Source organism: Peromyscus leucopus, chromosome 16_21 (genome assembly GCF_004664715.2).
Source record: "Peromyscus leucopus breed LL Stock chromosome 16_21, UCI_PerLeu_2.1, whole genome shotgun sequence".
NCBI classification, from domain to species: Eukaryota; Metazoa; Chordata; class Mammalia; order Rodentia; family Cricetidae; genus Peromyscus; species Peromyscus leucopus.
In genome coordinates this window covers 32117792-32135463 of record NC_051084.1, presented here as the reverse complement: position 1 = coordinate 32135463, position 17672 = coordinate 32117792, and the positions used below count along the sequence as shown (strand labels likewise).

At 45.0% G+C, this 17672-nt stretch overlaps 1 protein-coding gene and 1 pseudogene across 1 annotated transcript in view; one reads left to right on the top strand and one right to left on the bottom strand.

The window, feature by feature from the left end:
* Positions 1–17672, bottom strand: part of Mypn (myopalladin) — an 87527-nt gene that overhangs the window by 30789 nt on the left and 39066 nt on the right. The window contains exons 5-9 of the mRNA XM_028881088.2: positions 15954–16050; positions 14658–14729; positions 4020–4161; positions 2435–2458; positions 321–437 (exon numbers count right to left, since the gene is read on the bottom strand). Coding sequence (XP_028736921.1) covers positions 321–437; positions 2435–2458; positions 4020–4161; positions 14658–14729; positions 15954–16050 — 452 coding nt within the window. The remainder of the gene's footprint in view (positions 1–320; positions 438–2434; positions 2459–4019; positions 4162–14657; positions 14730–15953; positions 16051–17672) is intronic.
* On the top strand, positions 13136–13801 carry LOC114701130 (annotated as a pseudogene).

Below are 17672 nucleotides of genomic sequence, written 5' to 3'. Positions count from 1 at the left end.
CTTTTTTTTTTTTTTTCTTCAGCCAGTCTTACCCATACTGCCTTTCCACATCAGACCTTGACTGCGTACTTGCCACGGTGAGTAATTTAAATCTTTATGATTCATACATGAATCTGGAAGAAAAGATGACTCTGGGCCGGGCCGTGAGGGTGCACACCGTTAGTCTCAGCACTGGGGAGGCAGAGGGGCCAGCCTGGACTACGGACTACAGAGCAAGTTCCAGGACAGCCAAGGCTTCACAAAGAAACCCTGTCTTAAGACAAGCAAACAAAAGGACTCTGAAGTTCACACTCACGGTCTGACTGCCGGGGAGCACTTACCTCTCACGTCCAGCTGGGCGATGCTGGACACTGTGCCGTATTTGTTGCTGGCAGTGCAGGTGAAGCATCCGGAATCTTCCGAAAACACCTCAGCGATGACTAACGTGCAGATCTCCTCTGTATGCCAGTAAGACAGAAATGTTAATGACATAACCACGGGGACAGAACAGTGAGACTAAGTGACGCCAAATGACGATTCTTAAACGCTGATGTAAGGAGTTGACTTAATTAGTTCTTTCAAAAGAGCTGCAACCGATAACTATTTGATCAGATTGACCCGTTAGGAGGCTGAAAATGCCCAAAGACATAAAACCAACAGCTCATGAAGGTTTTGTGATAATGTGTTGCATATAACACCAGGGGCGCCCTCTAACCACTGAGCTACATTCTCCAAAGCTGCAGCGCGGGCGTGCCTCAAACTCCCGATTCCTTGTTCTCTTCAGCAGTTGCCTACGAGGGGGAGCCGAGGACCAGTGGTTACACATAATGCACATTCTGTTTCTACTGTCCACCCAGATGACAGTTAGATTCACAATAGACTTGTCAAAAGTCGCAAACACAAATTAGCGGCGTCAAAGGAAGTGTGTGTGAAACAGAAAAAAACGAATGAAATAGTTTTCCAAACCCCAGTCTCTCATTATTTTCATGGGGAAATTTCACAGTGAGATGATTTTAAAGAAAGGCCACAGTTTAAAGTCGGGCAGAAGGGCTCGGGGCGGTGCATGTCTCAGCGGGAAAGCTCATGCCTAACATGCATGAGGTCCTGGGTTTGATCCCCAGCAGCACAAAAAATTGGACAGTGTATGAATGCTTTGTTGAGGCAGTAACAATTAGCTGACAGAGCAGTAGAAACTCCAGGCGAGAGGAGATCAAAGTGAATCTCCCTTTGTAACACCATCGTCACTCCCATGGATTAGCCTGCTACACGACATGAAGTCTTGAGAGTGACAGTACAGGGAATTCTCAGACATGACTAGAACCTAAAATTAATACAGTTAGATGCTCTCTGAAAACCAGAGAAGAGCAAGGTCATTAAAACGAAATTACTAGAGCAGTAGTATTAGGGGAAGCTTGGCATCTCAGTATTTCGTGATGACTGAGTTAGGTCAACTAGAACCTTCTAGAACAGTGGTTCTAACCTACAGGTTGCAATTTGGGGATCAAATGACCCTTTTACAGGGGTGCCCTAAGACCATCAGAAAACACAAATGTTTACATTTGATTCATAACAGTAGCAGAATTACAGCTATGAAGTAGCAAGGAAAATACTTTTATGGTTGGGGGGGGTCACTGTATTAAAGGCTCACAGCATCAGGAAGGACGAGAACCACTGTTGTAGAAGGAATTCCCAGGAGGCCATGGCAAGCAATACTGGTTAGTCCTTACAAGAAAGAACCCTTGTCTTTATTATATGCCCTAAGGTCTAGCATAGGTGTGCAATATGGATGTTCTGTACTTGCTTCTGGAATATCTGTGCTGTCTGAAGAGAACTGCAATAAAATTTCAAACTATCTCCCCACCCAGAGTTACAAATACAGCCTGAGGGCTCTGGTGTGTACATGACTCGAAAATGCTTTATGGCTCTCGCTTCTATTTTGGTATTCTCCAAAACCAAATCAAGAAACAGCATACACATTTTATTTAATCTCCATACATTTCTTTCTTTATTTACTTTATTTTGATTGGTTCTGGGGATCAAACCCATGGCTTTGAGTAAGCCAGACAAGTGTTCTCAATTATTGATATTCCCAGCCTCTCACCCATTAAGTTTGATACACAAAGACTGTGGGACTGGAATTGTCGTCAGAGAAATTCCAAGACCAATTTTGAGGAGGGCATGAAATGAGTGGGAGTAATGTTCAAAGGGAAAACATCCCCAGGAAAATGTTAACGAATTAACTATATTCGTATCAGATATTAAATTTGTATGCAAATTTGAACATGCTCCTTCCTCCCCCTTCAACAATAACAGCTTGAGTTCATTTGGATCTTTCTAGAATTTTTAATTTTCACCTTTCCTTGACTATTTTTAACAATTTTAGAACAATTACAACATTTGTGTATCTCAAACCACTCATCACATATCAATAAGTTACAGTTGGGACGATCTTTACCTGGCTCTGCCATGGATCGAGGTTCTAAAGGGAGAAAAAAACAAAAGGTCGTGAGCATCTACTTTACTGAAAAGCTGTATCTCCATCTGAAGCCTCCCTGTAGAGTCTCAGGGCCTCGTTTACTTGGGGGTGATGTGATAAGGACAATCTGTCAAGGTTAAGTAGTGACCCAAGTACCAGTGACCTCAATAAGGCCACAGAGGGGCAGGGCAGCTGGAGAACTGATAACTGATGCTTCATTTTGCAGCACACCTGGATTCACACAGTGAACATAAGCTTCAGGCCTCCAGACAAGGAAGAATGCCAAAGGGAGCCAGGATTCAGAAGGACTAGGATCTATGTATCTATACCTATCTATCTACCTAGCTATGTATCTATCTATGTTTCTATGTATCTAGTATGTATGTATGTATGTATGTATGTATGTATCTATCTATCTATCTATCTATAGTATAAGCCACAACATTCACGCGGAGGTCAGAGGACAATGTGCAGGAATCTGCTCTTTCCTTCCATCCTGTGGATCCTGGGATCAAACTCAGGTCTTAAGGCTTAAAGGCAGGAGACTTTACCTGCTGACCATCTCACTGGTCCACGGCTTATACTAGTTTTAAAGGTAACAAAACTTGTATATAGCTTAGTGGGAGGGCTCTTGCCTGGCACGCAGAAGGTCCTGGGTTCAATCCTTACTACTGCAAGAAAGAAAAATTATAATTATGGGTGACAAAATGGCTCAGTGGGTAAAGGCACTTGTCACCAAGGCTGGTTGTGTCACCTGCGTTCCATCCGCAGGACACACACGGTGACAGCGGAGAACTCCTCCTGCAAATCGTCCTCTGCCCTCACAGGTGTGCTGTAGTAAGTATATCCACACGCACAGATGCACATACAATAAATAAGTGAAACTCAGATTTAAAATAATAAAAGTAAGAAAACTTGATTAATATGGAAAGATGTCTATGAGCTTTTGTGTAAAAAAAAAAATCAATTATAGTCGGGCATGGTGGAACATGCTTTTAGTCCCAACACTTGGGAGGCAGAGGCAGGAGAATCTCTAAGTTCAAGCCCAGCCTGGTCTATATAATTCCAGGTCAGCCAGAGCTACACAGTGAGACCCTGTCTCAAAAAGCAAAATCAATTACAAAATATATATATTTGACTCATTTTTTTAAATTAAAAATATGTATGGAGAAATCTTGGAGGATATATACCAATATATTAATACAATTTATTCTTAAAGTGATTTTTATGTTTAAAAAATTTAAAAAGCTCTTTTATGTGTGTGTGTGTTTTGCCTGTAGGTATGTATGTCTGTGTACATTGTATTTGCAGTACCCACAGAGGCCAGAAGAAGGCGTCAGATGCCCTGGAACTGGAGTTACAGACAGTTGTAAGCCTCCCCATGGAACTGAACCCGGGTCCTCTGGAGGAGCAGCCGGTGCTCTTAACTGCTGAGGCATGTCTCCAGCCCCTTTATGTTAGCTTTCTACTATCTATTCAATTTATTGTTAAAAAAACAGGAAAAACAAACCCATATGAAAAACTTGTTTAAAAATGTAAGACCATCAGAAAAGCATCCACTCACTCTTCTGTAAGATCCTGAAGTCCGGAGAATCCTCTATTAAGGTCCCTTCTCGGTACCACTCGACTTTCGGGGACGGGGCTCCTTTTACTCTGCACTCGAAGACAACCAGCTGCCCCTCAGAGGCTGACAGGTTCTGTAGCATCTGGGACAAGAGGAGTATGTTATCACCTATGTGCTTGGGGACTGTATCCTACTGCTGGATTTTAGGGACACCGTCTCCACCCCTGGATTCTTTCCATATCTCCTACGTTTCCGACGGCTTCAACTCAGTGAGTATACACAGAGTCTAGTTTGGAAGACGGCACCATCCAGCCCTTCCAGGACTTTCTTCATTATTTCTTGCATTTACCTCCATTTAAGTGATAATCAAATTTATGAAGCATAGGTCAAACATATTGAGTAAAGATCTTTTTTTTTTCCAGAGAGCGCTCTACCACTGAGCTAAATCCCCAACCCCAAGATCATTTTTTTTTTAGCAATTTCTTTTTCATTTGTTAGTTTTCTTTCTTTTTCTTTTGTCGTTCGCTCCTTTAATTTTTTTTCAGTTCTTGTCTAAACAAAACTTACAATATTTTGTGCCTTGCCCTGACACATTTATAACCCTTTTCTAGAGATGTGGGCTGCATAGAGACACACCCCAGCAAACAGTTATGAGAAATGCCTAACACAAAAAACGATTAACCTACTTAAAAATATTACAAAGTGGGGTGATTTTGGTCAACGGCAGAGTTTTATAGATGACAAGGTCTTGTCCCAAAGTCCAAAGGGCAGGACTCTGGCCCGACCGAGCACAGCAGTGGCCGCCAGGGGGCGCTGTAGTTCAACATCACTATTTGGTTCTTTCTGAGGTGTCAAATTTGCTGAAATCATTCGTGACCTGAATAACACGGAGTGGTTTATGAATTAGTAAAAGTGCTACTGGATTGGAAAATCTAATTATTCCTCATTTCCCCAGTACATCTTATAATGACAAGGTAGAAGACAGGCAACATCCACGTGCTGAATGCAATGTGCCCTCCCTGACCTCTGGAGAAAATTCTGTGCTAAAATATCAACTTTGGTGCCTATTGAAAACCGGAGTGGCAGTTCAACATCTCTCTGGAATTAACATGTAAGGGAGTTTTCATGACTTCTGAGGTAAACAAGTTAGAAAATCAAGTCAACAACCTCCCCCCCCCCAGTAAAAATAGTGGTGGGAAAAAACAAAAACAAAACAAACAAACAAAAACCACAGGCATGGCAGCACACACCTTGAGTCCCCAGCACTCAGGAGACAGAGGCAGGCAGATCTCTGAGTTCCAGGACAGCCAGGACTGTTACTCAAAGAAATGCTGTTGTCTTGAAAAACAAAAAACAAACAAACAAAATGGTGGTGGCAGAGTGATTGTGGAAATGATATTTGGCATTTCCATAAGATGGATATATGGAGAATGAAGCCAATCTATGCGTTCTAACATGGTGTGTGGCTCAGTTCATTTGCTAAAGCAGTTCTCAGCGGGGGGGTCTTCGAAGCACTCTCGCAGAAAGAAGGAAGAACCTTCTAGAGAGGCTGTTCAGCCAAGACTCCCACAATGCCACAGTGCAGAGTAGGCCTGCTAATGTCTAGGGTGGGAAAGAGAAGTGTCAACACTCAGGAGGAAGGTAACCAAGGGTTATCTTACAAGCCACTTAGAAAAAGTTGTTGAACACCTGTCAGAATGGCTACGATCAAAAACACCAATGACAGTCAATGTTGGAGAGGATGTGGAGCAAAGGGAACACTCCTCCACTGTTGGTGGGAGTGCAAACTTGTACAACCACTGTGGAAATCAGTATGGCGGGTTCTCAGAAAATTAGGAATCGAACTACCTCAAGACCCAGCCATCCCACTCTTGGGCATATACCCAAAGAATGCTGATTCATACCATAAAGATACATGCTCAGCTATGTTCATAGCAGCACTATTTGTAATAGCCAGAACCTGGAAACAACCTAGATGCCCATCAACGGAAGAATGGATGAAAAAAATGTGGTATATATACACAATGGAGTACTACTCAGCAGAGAAAAGCAATGAAAGCATGAAATTTGCAGGCAAATGGATGGAACTAGAAAAAATCATCCTGAGTGAGGTAACCCAAACCCAGAAAGACAGTCATGGTATGTACTCACTCATAAGTGGATTCTAGATATAAAATAAAGAACAATCAGACCACAGCCCATAGAACCATGGAGGCTATATATACAGCATGGAGGTCCCTAGGATGACTGTGGCTTATAATAAATTTCAGTTTTACTCAATTATTGGAAAAAAAAAACCAGCCAAACAAATGGAAACACATGAACTATGAACCAAAAGCTGAGGGGTCCCTCTGAATAGGTGTGACAGTTGATTGGCTTGATCTGTTTGGGAGGCATTTAGGCAGTGGTACCAGGTCCTGTGCTCATTGCATGAGTTGGCTGTTTGAAACCTGGAGCTTATGCAGGGACACTTGGCTCAGTCTGGGAGGAAGGGACTGGACCTGCCTGGACTGAGTCTACCAGGTTGATCGCAGTCCTCGGGGGAGGATTTGTCCTGGAGGAGGTGGGATTGGAGGGTAGGCTGGAGGTAAGGGGAGGGGGTGGGAGGGGGGAGAACAAGGGAACCCATGGCTGATATGTAGAACTGAATGGTATTGTAAAATAAAATAAAAGAAAAAAAAGACAAAAAAAAAAAAAAGAAAAAGTTGAAAGTTTGTCATTATCCTGCAAATGGTGGAGTTTTTGTTTTTTCTTTTTCTTAAAGTTTATTGCATTTTTATGTACTGTGTGTTTATGAGTTATGAGTATCATGGCCCACACGTGGCTATCAGAAGACCACTTGCAGGGGTTGGCCCTTTCCCTCCATTATGTAGGACCTCAGGGTCAAACATAGGTCATCAGGCTTGGAGACAAGCGCCTTTGCCTGTGGAGGCATCTTTTTCTTTTCTCTTTTGAGAATATATTTTTAATGACGTTGATGTGGGTGGGTGGGTGGAGTGGCCTCTGAGGCACCAGAGCCCCTGGAGCTGTAGTCACAAGCTGTTGGGAGTTGCCTAATGCAGTCCTCTGAATCTGGACCCTAACCGCTGAGGCATTTCTTCAGCCCCCACAGCTGAAGACAGCTTGCTGGGTTTGCTTTTGTTTTTCAGATAAAGTGGCCTGAAGCTTGTTGGGTAGCTGAGGATGACCTTGAACTCTTGATCCTCCTGCCTCCATCTCCTGAGGGCTGGGGTTAGAGACATGAACCATTATGCCTGGAAAATTTGTGATCTTCTATAAGGATGTGGCTCCCCATACATTCGGATGAGTTAAGCCCTTAGGACGCAGTGCAGAGGACGCTTCATTTATCACAGCCGTAGATCTCAGGTGTCTTCTAATGGTGTGGTACTGATTTTGGATCAAAATGTGTCCCCCCCTGCCCTTTCCTGGATGGAGATGGAAGAGAAGGGGGTTAGGGGGTGGGAGCAGGGAAGGGGATGGGGGAAGAGACTCGGAGGAGAGGATGGGGCTGGGGGGAGGCTGAGGCTAGGATGTAAAACAAATAGATACATTTTAAAAAATGTGTCTTCCCAAACGTTCACACGTTGGAAGCTTGTTCCCCAGTTTACCAGTGTTAAGAGGCAATGGGACCTGTGTTACTGGCTCCTTTTCTCTTTATTTCTTTTTCAAAAAAGTTGTTAAGTATGGTGTTGGCCTGAATCTATGTCTGCCTGGTGCTCAGGGAGGCCAGAGGATGGTATTGGATCTCCTGGAAAGGGGGTTAGGAATGATTACAAACTGCCGTGTGGGTGCTGGGAATAGAACTCAGGTCCTCTGGAAGAACAGCAGGTGCTCTTAACCACTGAGCCATCTCTCCAGCCCTCTTCTTTCTCCTTTTAAAATCCCACCTCCTGTCTGGATGCAGGATTCTCTCTCCTCTCTCTCTTTCCGACCATTGTCTTACCATCCTCCTCAACATCTTCACCAGAGTTAAGCCTGGAACCCCCAAACTGTAAGATAAACACACCTCTCTCCTGTGGAAAGGACCCAGCCTTGGGTAGTTTGTTATGAAACATAAGCAAATACACAGACAGTGCCCATGCTAATATTCCGATCCTGCCCCTTGGCGCCGCCCTGTGTCCTGAAATAAAAGTCTCTTTTTAAGGAAAAACTCCGCCCATTTCTCCTCTCCCTCTGCTCCCACGAGGTGTGGACCACTCGACCCTGTTCCGGTCTCCCTCCCTCCCTCCTCCTCCTCCTCCTCCTCCTCCTCCTCCTCCTCCTCCTCCTTCTCTCTCCCTCCCTCCTTCCCTCCCTCTCTCTCTCTTTTTCTCTCCTTCCCTCTTTCTGTCTCTCTGTCTCTTTATCTCTCTATTATAATAGACTTTCCACGCGGATGTAGCGTCTGGGTTGTGCACGTCCACCCGCCGCCCCGCTGCCCTGCTCGCCAGCCCATCTGCCCAGCATGCTTCCCTGCACTCGCGGGATACCCACGGGGGTCCCCCGGGGGTAGTAATATATCCTAACAGCCCAGACTCCGATCATGTCCATCTCAGTTCACTAAAGGTGAGGAGGAGGATGAATCAGTCAGTTCTCAGCTGAGGAAGGCTGAGTTAATCTTTACTGGAAATTATGGATCTGAACTGAAGTCACTACAGTCAAAAGTCCACAGCCTCCTGAGGTAAAAACAGTGTCCAAAGTACAAATCTGCCACATTTGCCACCATACAGATCATCTTGGAGTTCATTCACTACAGACCCGACCATCTGGAGGGGCTCCGTGGCCAGTCAGCAAGGGGCCATTGTTTCTGTTCTTCCTGAAGCTTCCAGAAATAGAAGTATTTACCACAGAATAAATCCAACCACGTGCCTGCTTTGCCCCTGCCCTGCCTCTGTCGGGGGTTATAAAGGTGGGTTCCTGCTCAGAGGTTCTTGGCTGGCAGACACAATGCGACCATACCTTCAGAAACATCATGCCCCTTGTTGGTTACAATACATGATCAGTTAGGAGAACTTGTTCTTGCAAAGGACCTGGGTTTGATTCCCAGCACCCACATGGTGGCTCACAACTGTCTGTAACTCCAGTTCTAGGGGATTCAGTTCTAGGGGATCAGACCTTCTTGGACACCAGGCATGCATGGGATACATATACATATATGCAGACAAAACACTCATACACATAAAATAAAATACATAAATATTTTAAGAGTAGCTCCAAGGTTCATTTTGTTATTAGGCTAGAGTTGGCCCGGGAAGGTTTACTGATATAGACCAATGGGAAATGGCGATATGGCTCAGCAGGTAAAGGGGCTTGCTACCAAGCCTGAGGATCTGGGTTCAATCCCAGGACTTTCCTGATAGAAGGAAAAAACTGATTCCCACAAGTTCACAAGTTGTCCTATGACCTCCACGCTTGGGCTGTGACGTCTACAACACACACACACACACACACACACACACACACACACACACACACACTGAAAAAAAAAGTAACAAAAAACTAGACAGAAGGCCCTTGGTCACTTGGTCGTCACAGGTACCCCAGCAAAGGTAAGTCTCTGGGTTTGGTGGGTTGGGAAGAGGGACCCTGAAGTCCTCAGAAATCTGGACCTGGCTGCTGGCCCAGTTATTTCGGGGTTTCCTGCCTCTGCTGTTATATAATGTGGCGCTCTTCAGAGTCTCACTTCCCCTGCCCCCTTACACTCTTCAAATTACTGCTGAAGCAGCCAGAGCCGGGGCTGCCACAGCCTTGAAAACTCGCCAGGGCAGCTGCCGTTGAGTGGGAGGTGACAGGAGCAAGATTCTAATTTGGTCACCTCCCCCCCCACCCCCCACTCCCGAAGTGTGAGTGCTGTGCTCTTGGTAAGGCGCGTGAAGTGTTTCTGATGTTGTCAAGAGGAGGAAGGGTGGTCTCGCACCACACACGGAGTGTTTCAAAACACAGGAGGGCTGGAGGACCGCTCAGTGAGGCAGGGCGCTTGCCACCGTCAACACTGGCAACCTCAGTCCCACCCCTGGCGCATAACAGGGTCGAGGAACAGAACCGATGCCTGGACCGTGCCTCTAATCTCATGCACGTGTTGTACACACCCCAACCCCCCATAAATGAAGAAATCTAAAACAAAACTAAAAGACACCAAACGTAGAAGGTGGGCTAAGGATGTAACTCAGTTGGTCGAGAGGCTGCCTAGCCCTGGGTTTGACGGCCAAGCGCTGCGTAAACCAAGTGTGGTCACGAATGCCTGTGGCCCTGGCATCCAGGAGGACCAAGAGTTCAAAGTCAAACACTGCTACTTACAGAGTTCGAGGTCAGCCTGGGCTACATGAGGCTCTGTCTAAAACAACAACAACCACGAAAGTGTGGCTAGGGATGTAGCTCAGGGGCAGAGCACTTGCCTGGCATTCTCAAGCACCTACCCAATGCACCACAAGAAAAGGAAGGGGGGCACAGGCACCCTCTGTGAGTAAACCCGTAGGGGAACCCCACAGTCCGCTCTCAACCCTGTCACCGTGTGGCCGGGCAAGTCTCCTTTTCACGCAAACCTTCTCTAAAAGGAAGGTCACCCAAGAAGGGAAAACAGAGTTACACAAAACCCTCCGGTCAGTGCTTTTGAAAAATGACGGCTTGCCGTAGTTGGCAAGTGCTTTCTGGGGCTGCATAGAAAGTGAGTCACAGGAGCCATGCAGCCTGGAGTCCCTGAAGAGACAAACAGAGACAGAATAACCTGGACAGACGTGTGCAAATCACCTGCTCTCATTGCTCGGTGGCGAAATACCATCCTTGGTAACGGTGACTCAGAAATTCGCTAATGACACTGGCAGTGACTGTGACCTCAATCCTGCCCTCACTGACGGGGACTAACGCAAGCACGCTGCGGCTGATAAATCTCTCTGGAATCTGAACCCCGGCCTATCCTGGTGCCCCGTGTCCCTGGACAATCCCATTTATGGAGGCAGGAGCTCGCATTCAGAGGGCAGAGAAAGGCTTCTCACAGTTTGCGTCTGTGTACCAAGAGCTGGTTTCCCACCAGCAGGCTAATATTTTTGTAGATTTCACCGTATCTGATGACCAGTTCATTTTCCCATTTTTATTTGTCAAAAGCATATGTATCTGCCAACCAGAATATCTAATCAGAGAGAGGCACTCACAGTCACCTCAGTAAAGCAGTTAAAATGGATGCTTTGATTGACCTTGGGAATTAAATATAAAGAATATTAAAGGGTCCTATCTGACTGGCTCTTTCTCTCTCTTCCTCCTCTTCTTTCTCCTCTTGTGTTGAGGGCTAAACCAAGGACTTTGCACTTTCTAGATAAATACCTAACCACTGAACTACACTCTGAAACCAGACTTTAAAAAGAAAGAAAGAAAGAAAGAAAGAAAGCTTTCGAACTTAGTTTTTGAGAGAGGGTCTTTCTATGTAGCCCAGGCTGGCCTTGAACAGCCTCTTTCTGTCTCAGCCTCCTGATTGTTAGGATTACAGGCAAGCATCAATGTGCCAGACTTCACCTTTTAAACTTCTATCGGCCCATTACACATAGTTTTCAGGGTGATTGGGAAAAACCTAACATATAAACAGCTTTACCTGTGAGGAATGTACAAGGCATGTGCTCTGGGTCATAAGAATCTTTGCATACTTAAGATTTGGAACTTAGTGGTGGTGGGTGCCGAGAATGGGCAGGAAGGAGACTGTTGGGACCACCAGGGTATTTGGTGGTTCAGCTACCTTTTGAGTCGGCACTGTCTCTAACCTGTGAGGAATGGACATGACAAATGCTTTACTTCTGTGACACTTTTATGCTGTCTCTTAAGGCTAGATGGCTTAGCAGTGTCAATAAGAGATGACAAAAACAGGTCTGTTAACTGTAACACACACACACACACACACACACACACACACAGTGCATCCACAATTTCTCTTCATAGTCTTGCATCTACTAAATCAGAACAAGTATTTTCCTACTTTCAGTCATTTACAACAGTAAGGCTGAAACACCAGAGGCAGATTATTAAATGAATCTAAAAAATAAAGAGTTATCTTATTCATACAAGGAAATGTGCCTAATCAACGTGGAAATGGGTGGACAGGGATTACTCTAGACTCCGGGATGGATTTTGGGAAGCCATCTTGGATGATTTCATCCAAGATGGCCAAACTCCTCGTCTAGGACAGTTGTGGCTCTAGCAAGAGTATCAGTACTGCTAGAAAAGACCACGTTTGCCATTTTTCCTTGAGATCAGGGTTCCTTATCTGGAGATTTGGGGTTAGATGATTCTTTGGGGCGTGGGGAGGGTGGCGGGGAGGCTAGCACCCTGAGCACTGTACTGTGCTTAACCTCATTTCCAAATGCCATTAGTACAACCCTCTCATGTGAGGGTTTCTAGACATTACCAATGACCCTCGGAGAACAACGTCAACCACAATTAATATCCATGGCTCAAGCCATATTTTTTTTATAGAATAAAAAAAATCTCTTGGGGCTTACATTTGCTATTCATACGAAGAAGAATATCATGAAGACAAATTATAATATAAAAAAAATCGAGTGTGACTTATTTTTTCACCTTTGAGCTCACTGTCTTGGGCAACAGTGTGAGTTGCACATAGGAAGAATCATAGTCTTAGACGTGGGAAAACTTGTTTCTATTCCTAATTTCACCATTAACCAGTCCTGGACGTTGGCTGGATTTTGGTTTAATCTCGCTGGCCCTCCCTTGGTTTTTATCCTTTGTAAATGAGGATCTCTAACTGAATTTTCCAGTTCAAAATACAAACACTGGGTGATTTAGAATTTGGTGACTCTATAGCTGCTAATACCTCAGAACAGAAGAGCTGAGCTCCTTGTCCTAATCCAGGCTTCATGTTAAATCTCCTAAGATCACTTAGCTCTGTTTCCTTGAGCACCAGAGGCAAGTCCCACAACCAGATCCTCCTGAAAGTCAGGGCACATCTCTAGAAGAACAAGTAGTCAGAATCTTGTCAGCTGATTTCCAGGACTGACTGTTTAACAACCTTTAGAATGGCCATAAAGGTCAGTGTGCTTAGCAGTGAGTACATTTCCCTGATGATAAGAACTGTCTTTAGAAACCTGAGACTTGGGGCAATAAGGAATCAGGTAGCCAATGGCCTGAGGAACAACATGCCTAAGTTTTCTTGTGACTACTGTGATATGTATCTTTACAACAGTAAGGCTGAAACACCAGAGGCAGATTATTAAATGAATCTAAAAAAATAGTTATCTTATTCACACAAGGAAATGTGCCTAGTCAACGTGAAAATGGGTGGACAGGGATTACTCTAGACTCTGGGATGGATTTTGGGAAGCCATCTTGGATGATCTCATCCAATATGGCCGAACTCCTCTTCTAGGACAGTTGTGGATCTAGCAAAAGTATCAGTATCTCACCCATGATTCTCCATCGGTGAGAAAGCCACAGTGCAGTGCTAGGAAACACAAAGGGAATGTGAAAGACTTCTTTTCCTGGAAATGGATAGAAGAGCAGGCCTAGAGCCTGATAGACAAAATGACGGCTGCATTTCAACAAAGCAGTTCCATGCTCTGCTCCTCGGCTGGGGCCGTGATCCGGCCTCTCCCCAGTCTCCTGGGTCCTCCTTGCCCTGGCATGATGCCTGCACCCTAAATGTGAGGCCACTTATGATGCCAATGTGAGGCCTTCCTGCTCCTGGTCTGAGGCCACCTATGGGAGGCCACATGCCCATGATGCCTGGGCCTCCAATGAGGAGACCTCCTGCTTGCCCTGTGATGGTGCCCACTCGGCCTGGCATGACTCAGCCAGACAGATAAGAGCAGGAGGGCTCTATCAGTTTTGTGTTTCTTGTTCTGTTTCACCAGGCGATCACGGTGCTGAGCCTGAGTGTTTTCTAGCTGCCTGACAAGGAAGACTTTCCCCTTCCTAATGGAGAGAACAGTTCTGGAGGGGAGCAGTCAGGTAAAAGGTGCAGTTTGCAGCTGGGTAGCGGTAAAAGCACACGCCTTTGATCCCAGCACCCAGGAGGCAAAGGCAGGCAGCTCTACATGAGTTCCAGGCCAGCCTGGTCTATAGAGTGAGTTCCAGACCAGCCTGGTCTACAGAGTGAGTTCCAGGACAGTCAGGGCTACACAGAGAAACCCTGTCTTTGAAAAAAAAAGGCACAGCTTTCACTTGTATTGTGAAATATAAAAATAAAATCATCAACTGTTTTAGTTGAAAAAAAAAAGCAAAGAAAAAAAAGAAGAAAAGAAATCTGAAACTTGGAGAGGGGCTGGGGATGTAGTGTAACTGACAGAGTGCTTGCCTAGTATACCCAAAGCTCTGAGTTCAGTTCCTAACAATGAATAAATTGGGTATAGCAGTATACACCTGTAATCTCAGCACTCAAGTGGTTGAGGTAAAGAGGATCAGAAGTTCAAGGTTATCTTAAATTACATAGCAAGTTCAAGGGCAGCCTAGGACATGTGAGATCCCATCTCAAAAAGTAAAATAAAATAAACCTGGGACCAGACATGAAACCATAGAAACTACCCAAACACAGAAACCCTTCAGCCCTCCACTGTACTTCCAAAAGACAAGTCCTGAGATCAAATCAGAGGCTCTTGGGTCCTTTGTCTGGGTTCCCTGGGGTTTAAGGCCCCGACAGAAAGAGAAGTCTTCTTTGATTACCTTGGTAAACACTGGAGCGGCGATGATTGGCTTGCCATCGAGTCCTTGCAAATAGTTGGTGGGACTCTGACACTGTAAGAAGGGAAGCAACAATACATTCATTGTCACCAAGGTTGCTGCGTGGACAGGCTGAGATAACACATCTACAGACTTCACTATAGAAAATTAATCTCAAATCAAAAGACCAGTGTTTTCTAAACTCATGAATCTTAGACTTGAGATTGTTGACTGTACCGATTGCATTTCTTCTGAGGTCAGGCTAGCTGTAAAGTTACACTTCCCTCACACCGTATGGGTCCAGGTAGCCAGCCCTAATCTGAAGAGGGCTCATCAAGTCCCTGGGGCTACACAAATCACTGTTTAAAGACCAATGGATTTGGACTCAAAGTTGACCCTCTGCATTACTGAAGAGGTTAGATAAGTAATCCTCAATATTTTTTAAGGCTCAGATCAATACATCAAAATATATTTATTTTGATTATCATTGACACATTGCCAATACATTTAGAAAGTACAATTTCATGTTGTAAAGTACATGCATACATGAATATTTTTATATATGAATAGAAAGTGCCTGGAAGTCTCTCCTAGCAATGATTACTATTGATATCTGAGGATAGAGGTGTAGAGATACAAACTTGACTAAATTTGGTGGATTTTTTTTTTTAGATTTTATTTTAGTTTTAGTTATATGTATAGGTATGTATCTCTGTTTGTGCACACACCTGTAGGTGCCCATGGATGCCAGAAGAGGCAGCTGGATCCCCAGGAACTAGAATTATGGTTGGTTGTGAGCTGCCCAAAGAAGGCTCTGGAAACTGAATTTGGGTCCTGAGCAAAAGCAATCCTCCGTCTTCACCACTGAGCCATTTCTCCAGCTCTGATTAAAGTTTTTACTTTATATGCTTCTATAAATTGAGTGTTTTACAATAAACATTATCATCAACTTGAAAGGGGTGAGTCTTATTTATTTTTCAAAAACACCAACTTCCTGCTTGCCTTAGGAAGTATAATTATCCCAAGTTCCATGGAGTAAAGTTAAGATGTACACCCATTGGTTCACATATGATTGGCACTTTTTACGAAGTGGGGGTGCCAGAGACTAACTTGTCAAGGATCCCTTTTGCCTACGATATTTTCCCAAGGAGCAGACTAGGTTCCCAAAGCCACCGGAAGCCATGAGCTCGTGCGGCAGAAGGACAAAGTGGCTATCGTAACGACAGATTACAACAGAGGAGCGTGACCTTGCCACGCAAGGTGGTCATGGTCACTTGGGTTCGACCTAGCTTCATGTACCTGCTGGACGGTGGACACTCTGGGCTGGCCTTGGGCTGCTGGAGGAATGGCTGCAGAGGTGGCGGGAGGAGATGACAACTCCTTGGGCTTCTGGATGCTGAGAAATGATTAAAATATAGATTATAAAACAGGACGATCGCTGCTGGTCAGCAAAACCAGTGATGTCAGCACCGCTCACGGCCGGATCTATGAAGTCTTTGACAGTATTCTACACGCATTCAACAATGTTTCGTTGCTACACATCCTCTTGGGCAATACACACATGAAGACGACATTCTTAGCCTTGGATTCTTTGCCTGGGGTACAACCAGTGAGTCAGATGTACCAACAGTGACCTGAGATTCACAAGCCCGGGCTGGAGATCATTTTTTAAGCTCCATTTTGCTGCCGCTCTCTCTACTGTACTTCTCATTTCTTTTTCTTTTCTTCGTTCCCTTCCTGCCCCCTCTCCTTTCTTTATTTTTTTTCCTTTCTTTTTGGAGACAGGGTTTCACTCTGTAGGCCAGGCTGACCTTGCAGCCACTCATCTCTACTTCTCAAGTGCTGAGATGAAAGGTCTGCACCACTAAATTTGGCTCTCTCTCTCTCTCTCTCTCTCTCTCTCTCTCTCTCTCTCTCTCTCTCTGTTTCTTTTCTTCTGTCTTTCTGCTGGCCTTGAACTGGCTATGTAGCTGAGGGGGACTTTGAACTTCTGATCCTTTTGCCTTTGCCTTCTGAGTGCTCAGATTGCAGGTGTGAGCCACCATGCCTCTTTTATGTGGTACGGGAGACTCGAATCCAGGGCTTTGTGCACAGGGGGCACAAGTACTCCATCATCTGAGCTACATCCCCAGCTCCTCCTCTTTCCATTTGGAGCAAGGAAAAAATAAAATAAAGAGGCCAGGATTTATACATCTTTATTTCTGCCATTTTGCGCTGGCGTAAAGTAGATTTATCCTGAAGACAAGCTCTTCCAATTTATACAACTTAACTTAAAGAGAGTTGAACCAGGAAGTACTCTTGAGAAGGATGCGGAAGGAAAACTAGTTTTGTGAGCGAGAAAGATAGAGGTCTGAGGATCTGGCCAGAGAGCCTGGCAAGAGAGAGAGCCTAAGGCAGAGGAAAAGGCAGCCCTTTGGGTAGAAAATTCTGGTCGGCCGAAAGAACACTGGGAAACAGGAAGTGCTGGGCTTAAAGGGCCCTCAAGATCTTGAACCTGGGCCTTTCACCTCTGGCCCTTGGGGACACATGACCACTCACAGTAGGCTACCCTTTCTTTGGTCTGGATACTGCCTCTCAGTTTCTTCAACCCTAAAATGGGTGAATTGCTGTGGGATGGACTGTATGTCAAATGTGTTGCTCTGATTGGTCAATAAATAAAACACTGATTGGCCAGTGGCCAGGCAGGAAGTATAGGTGGGACTAACAGAGAGGAGAATGGAGAGAACAGGAAGGTGGAGGGAGACATTGCCAGCTGCCGCCATGACAGGCAGCATGTGAAGATGACGGTAAGCCACGAGCCACGTGGCAAGATATAGATTTATAGAAATGGATTAATTTAAGATGTAAGAACTAGATAGCAAGAAACCTGCCACGGCCATACAGTTTAAATAATATAAGCATCTGTGTGTTTATTTTATAAGTGGGCTATCAGACTGCTGGGCCTTGGCGGGAGCTGGAGAGAAAACTCTCCAGCTAACGATAAATAATCATTTATAGCCCGTGAGTCTTTTAGGAGGG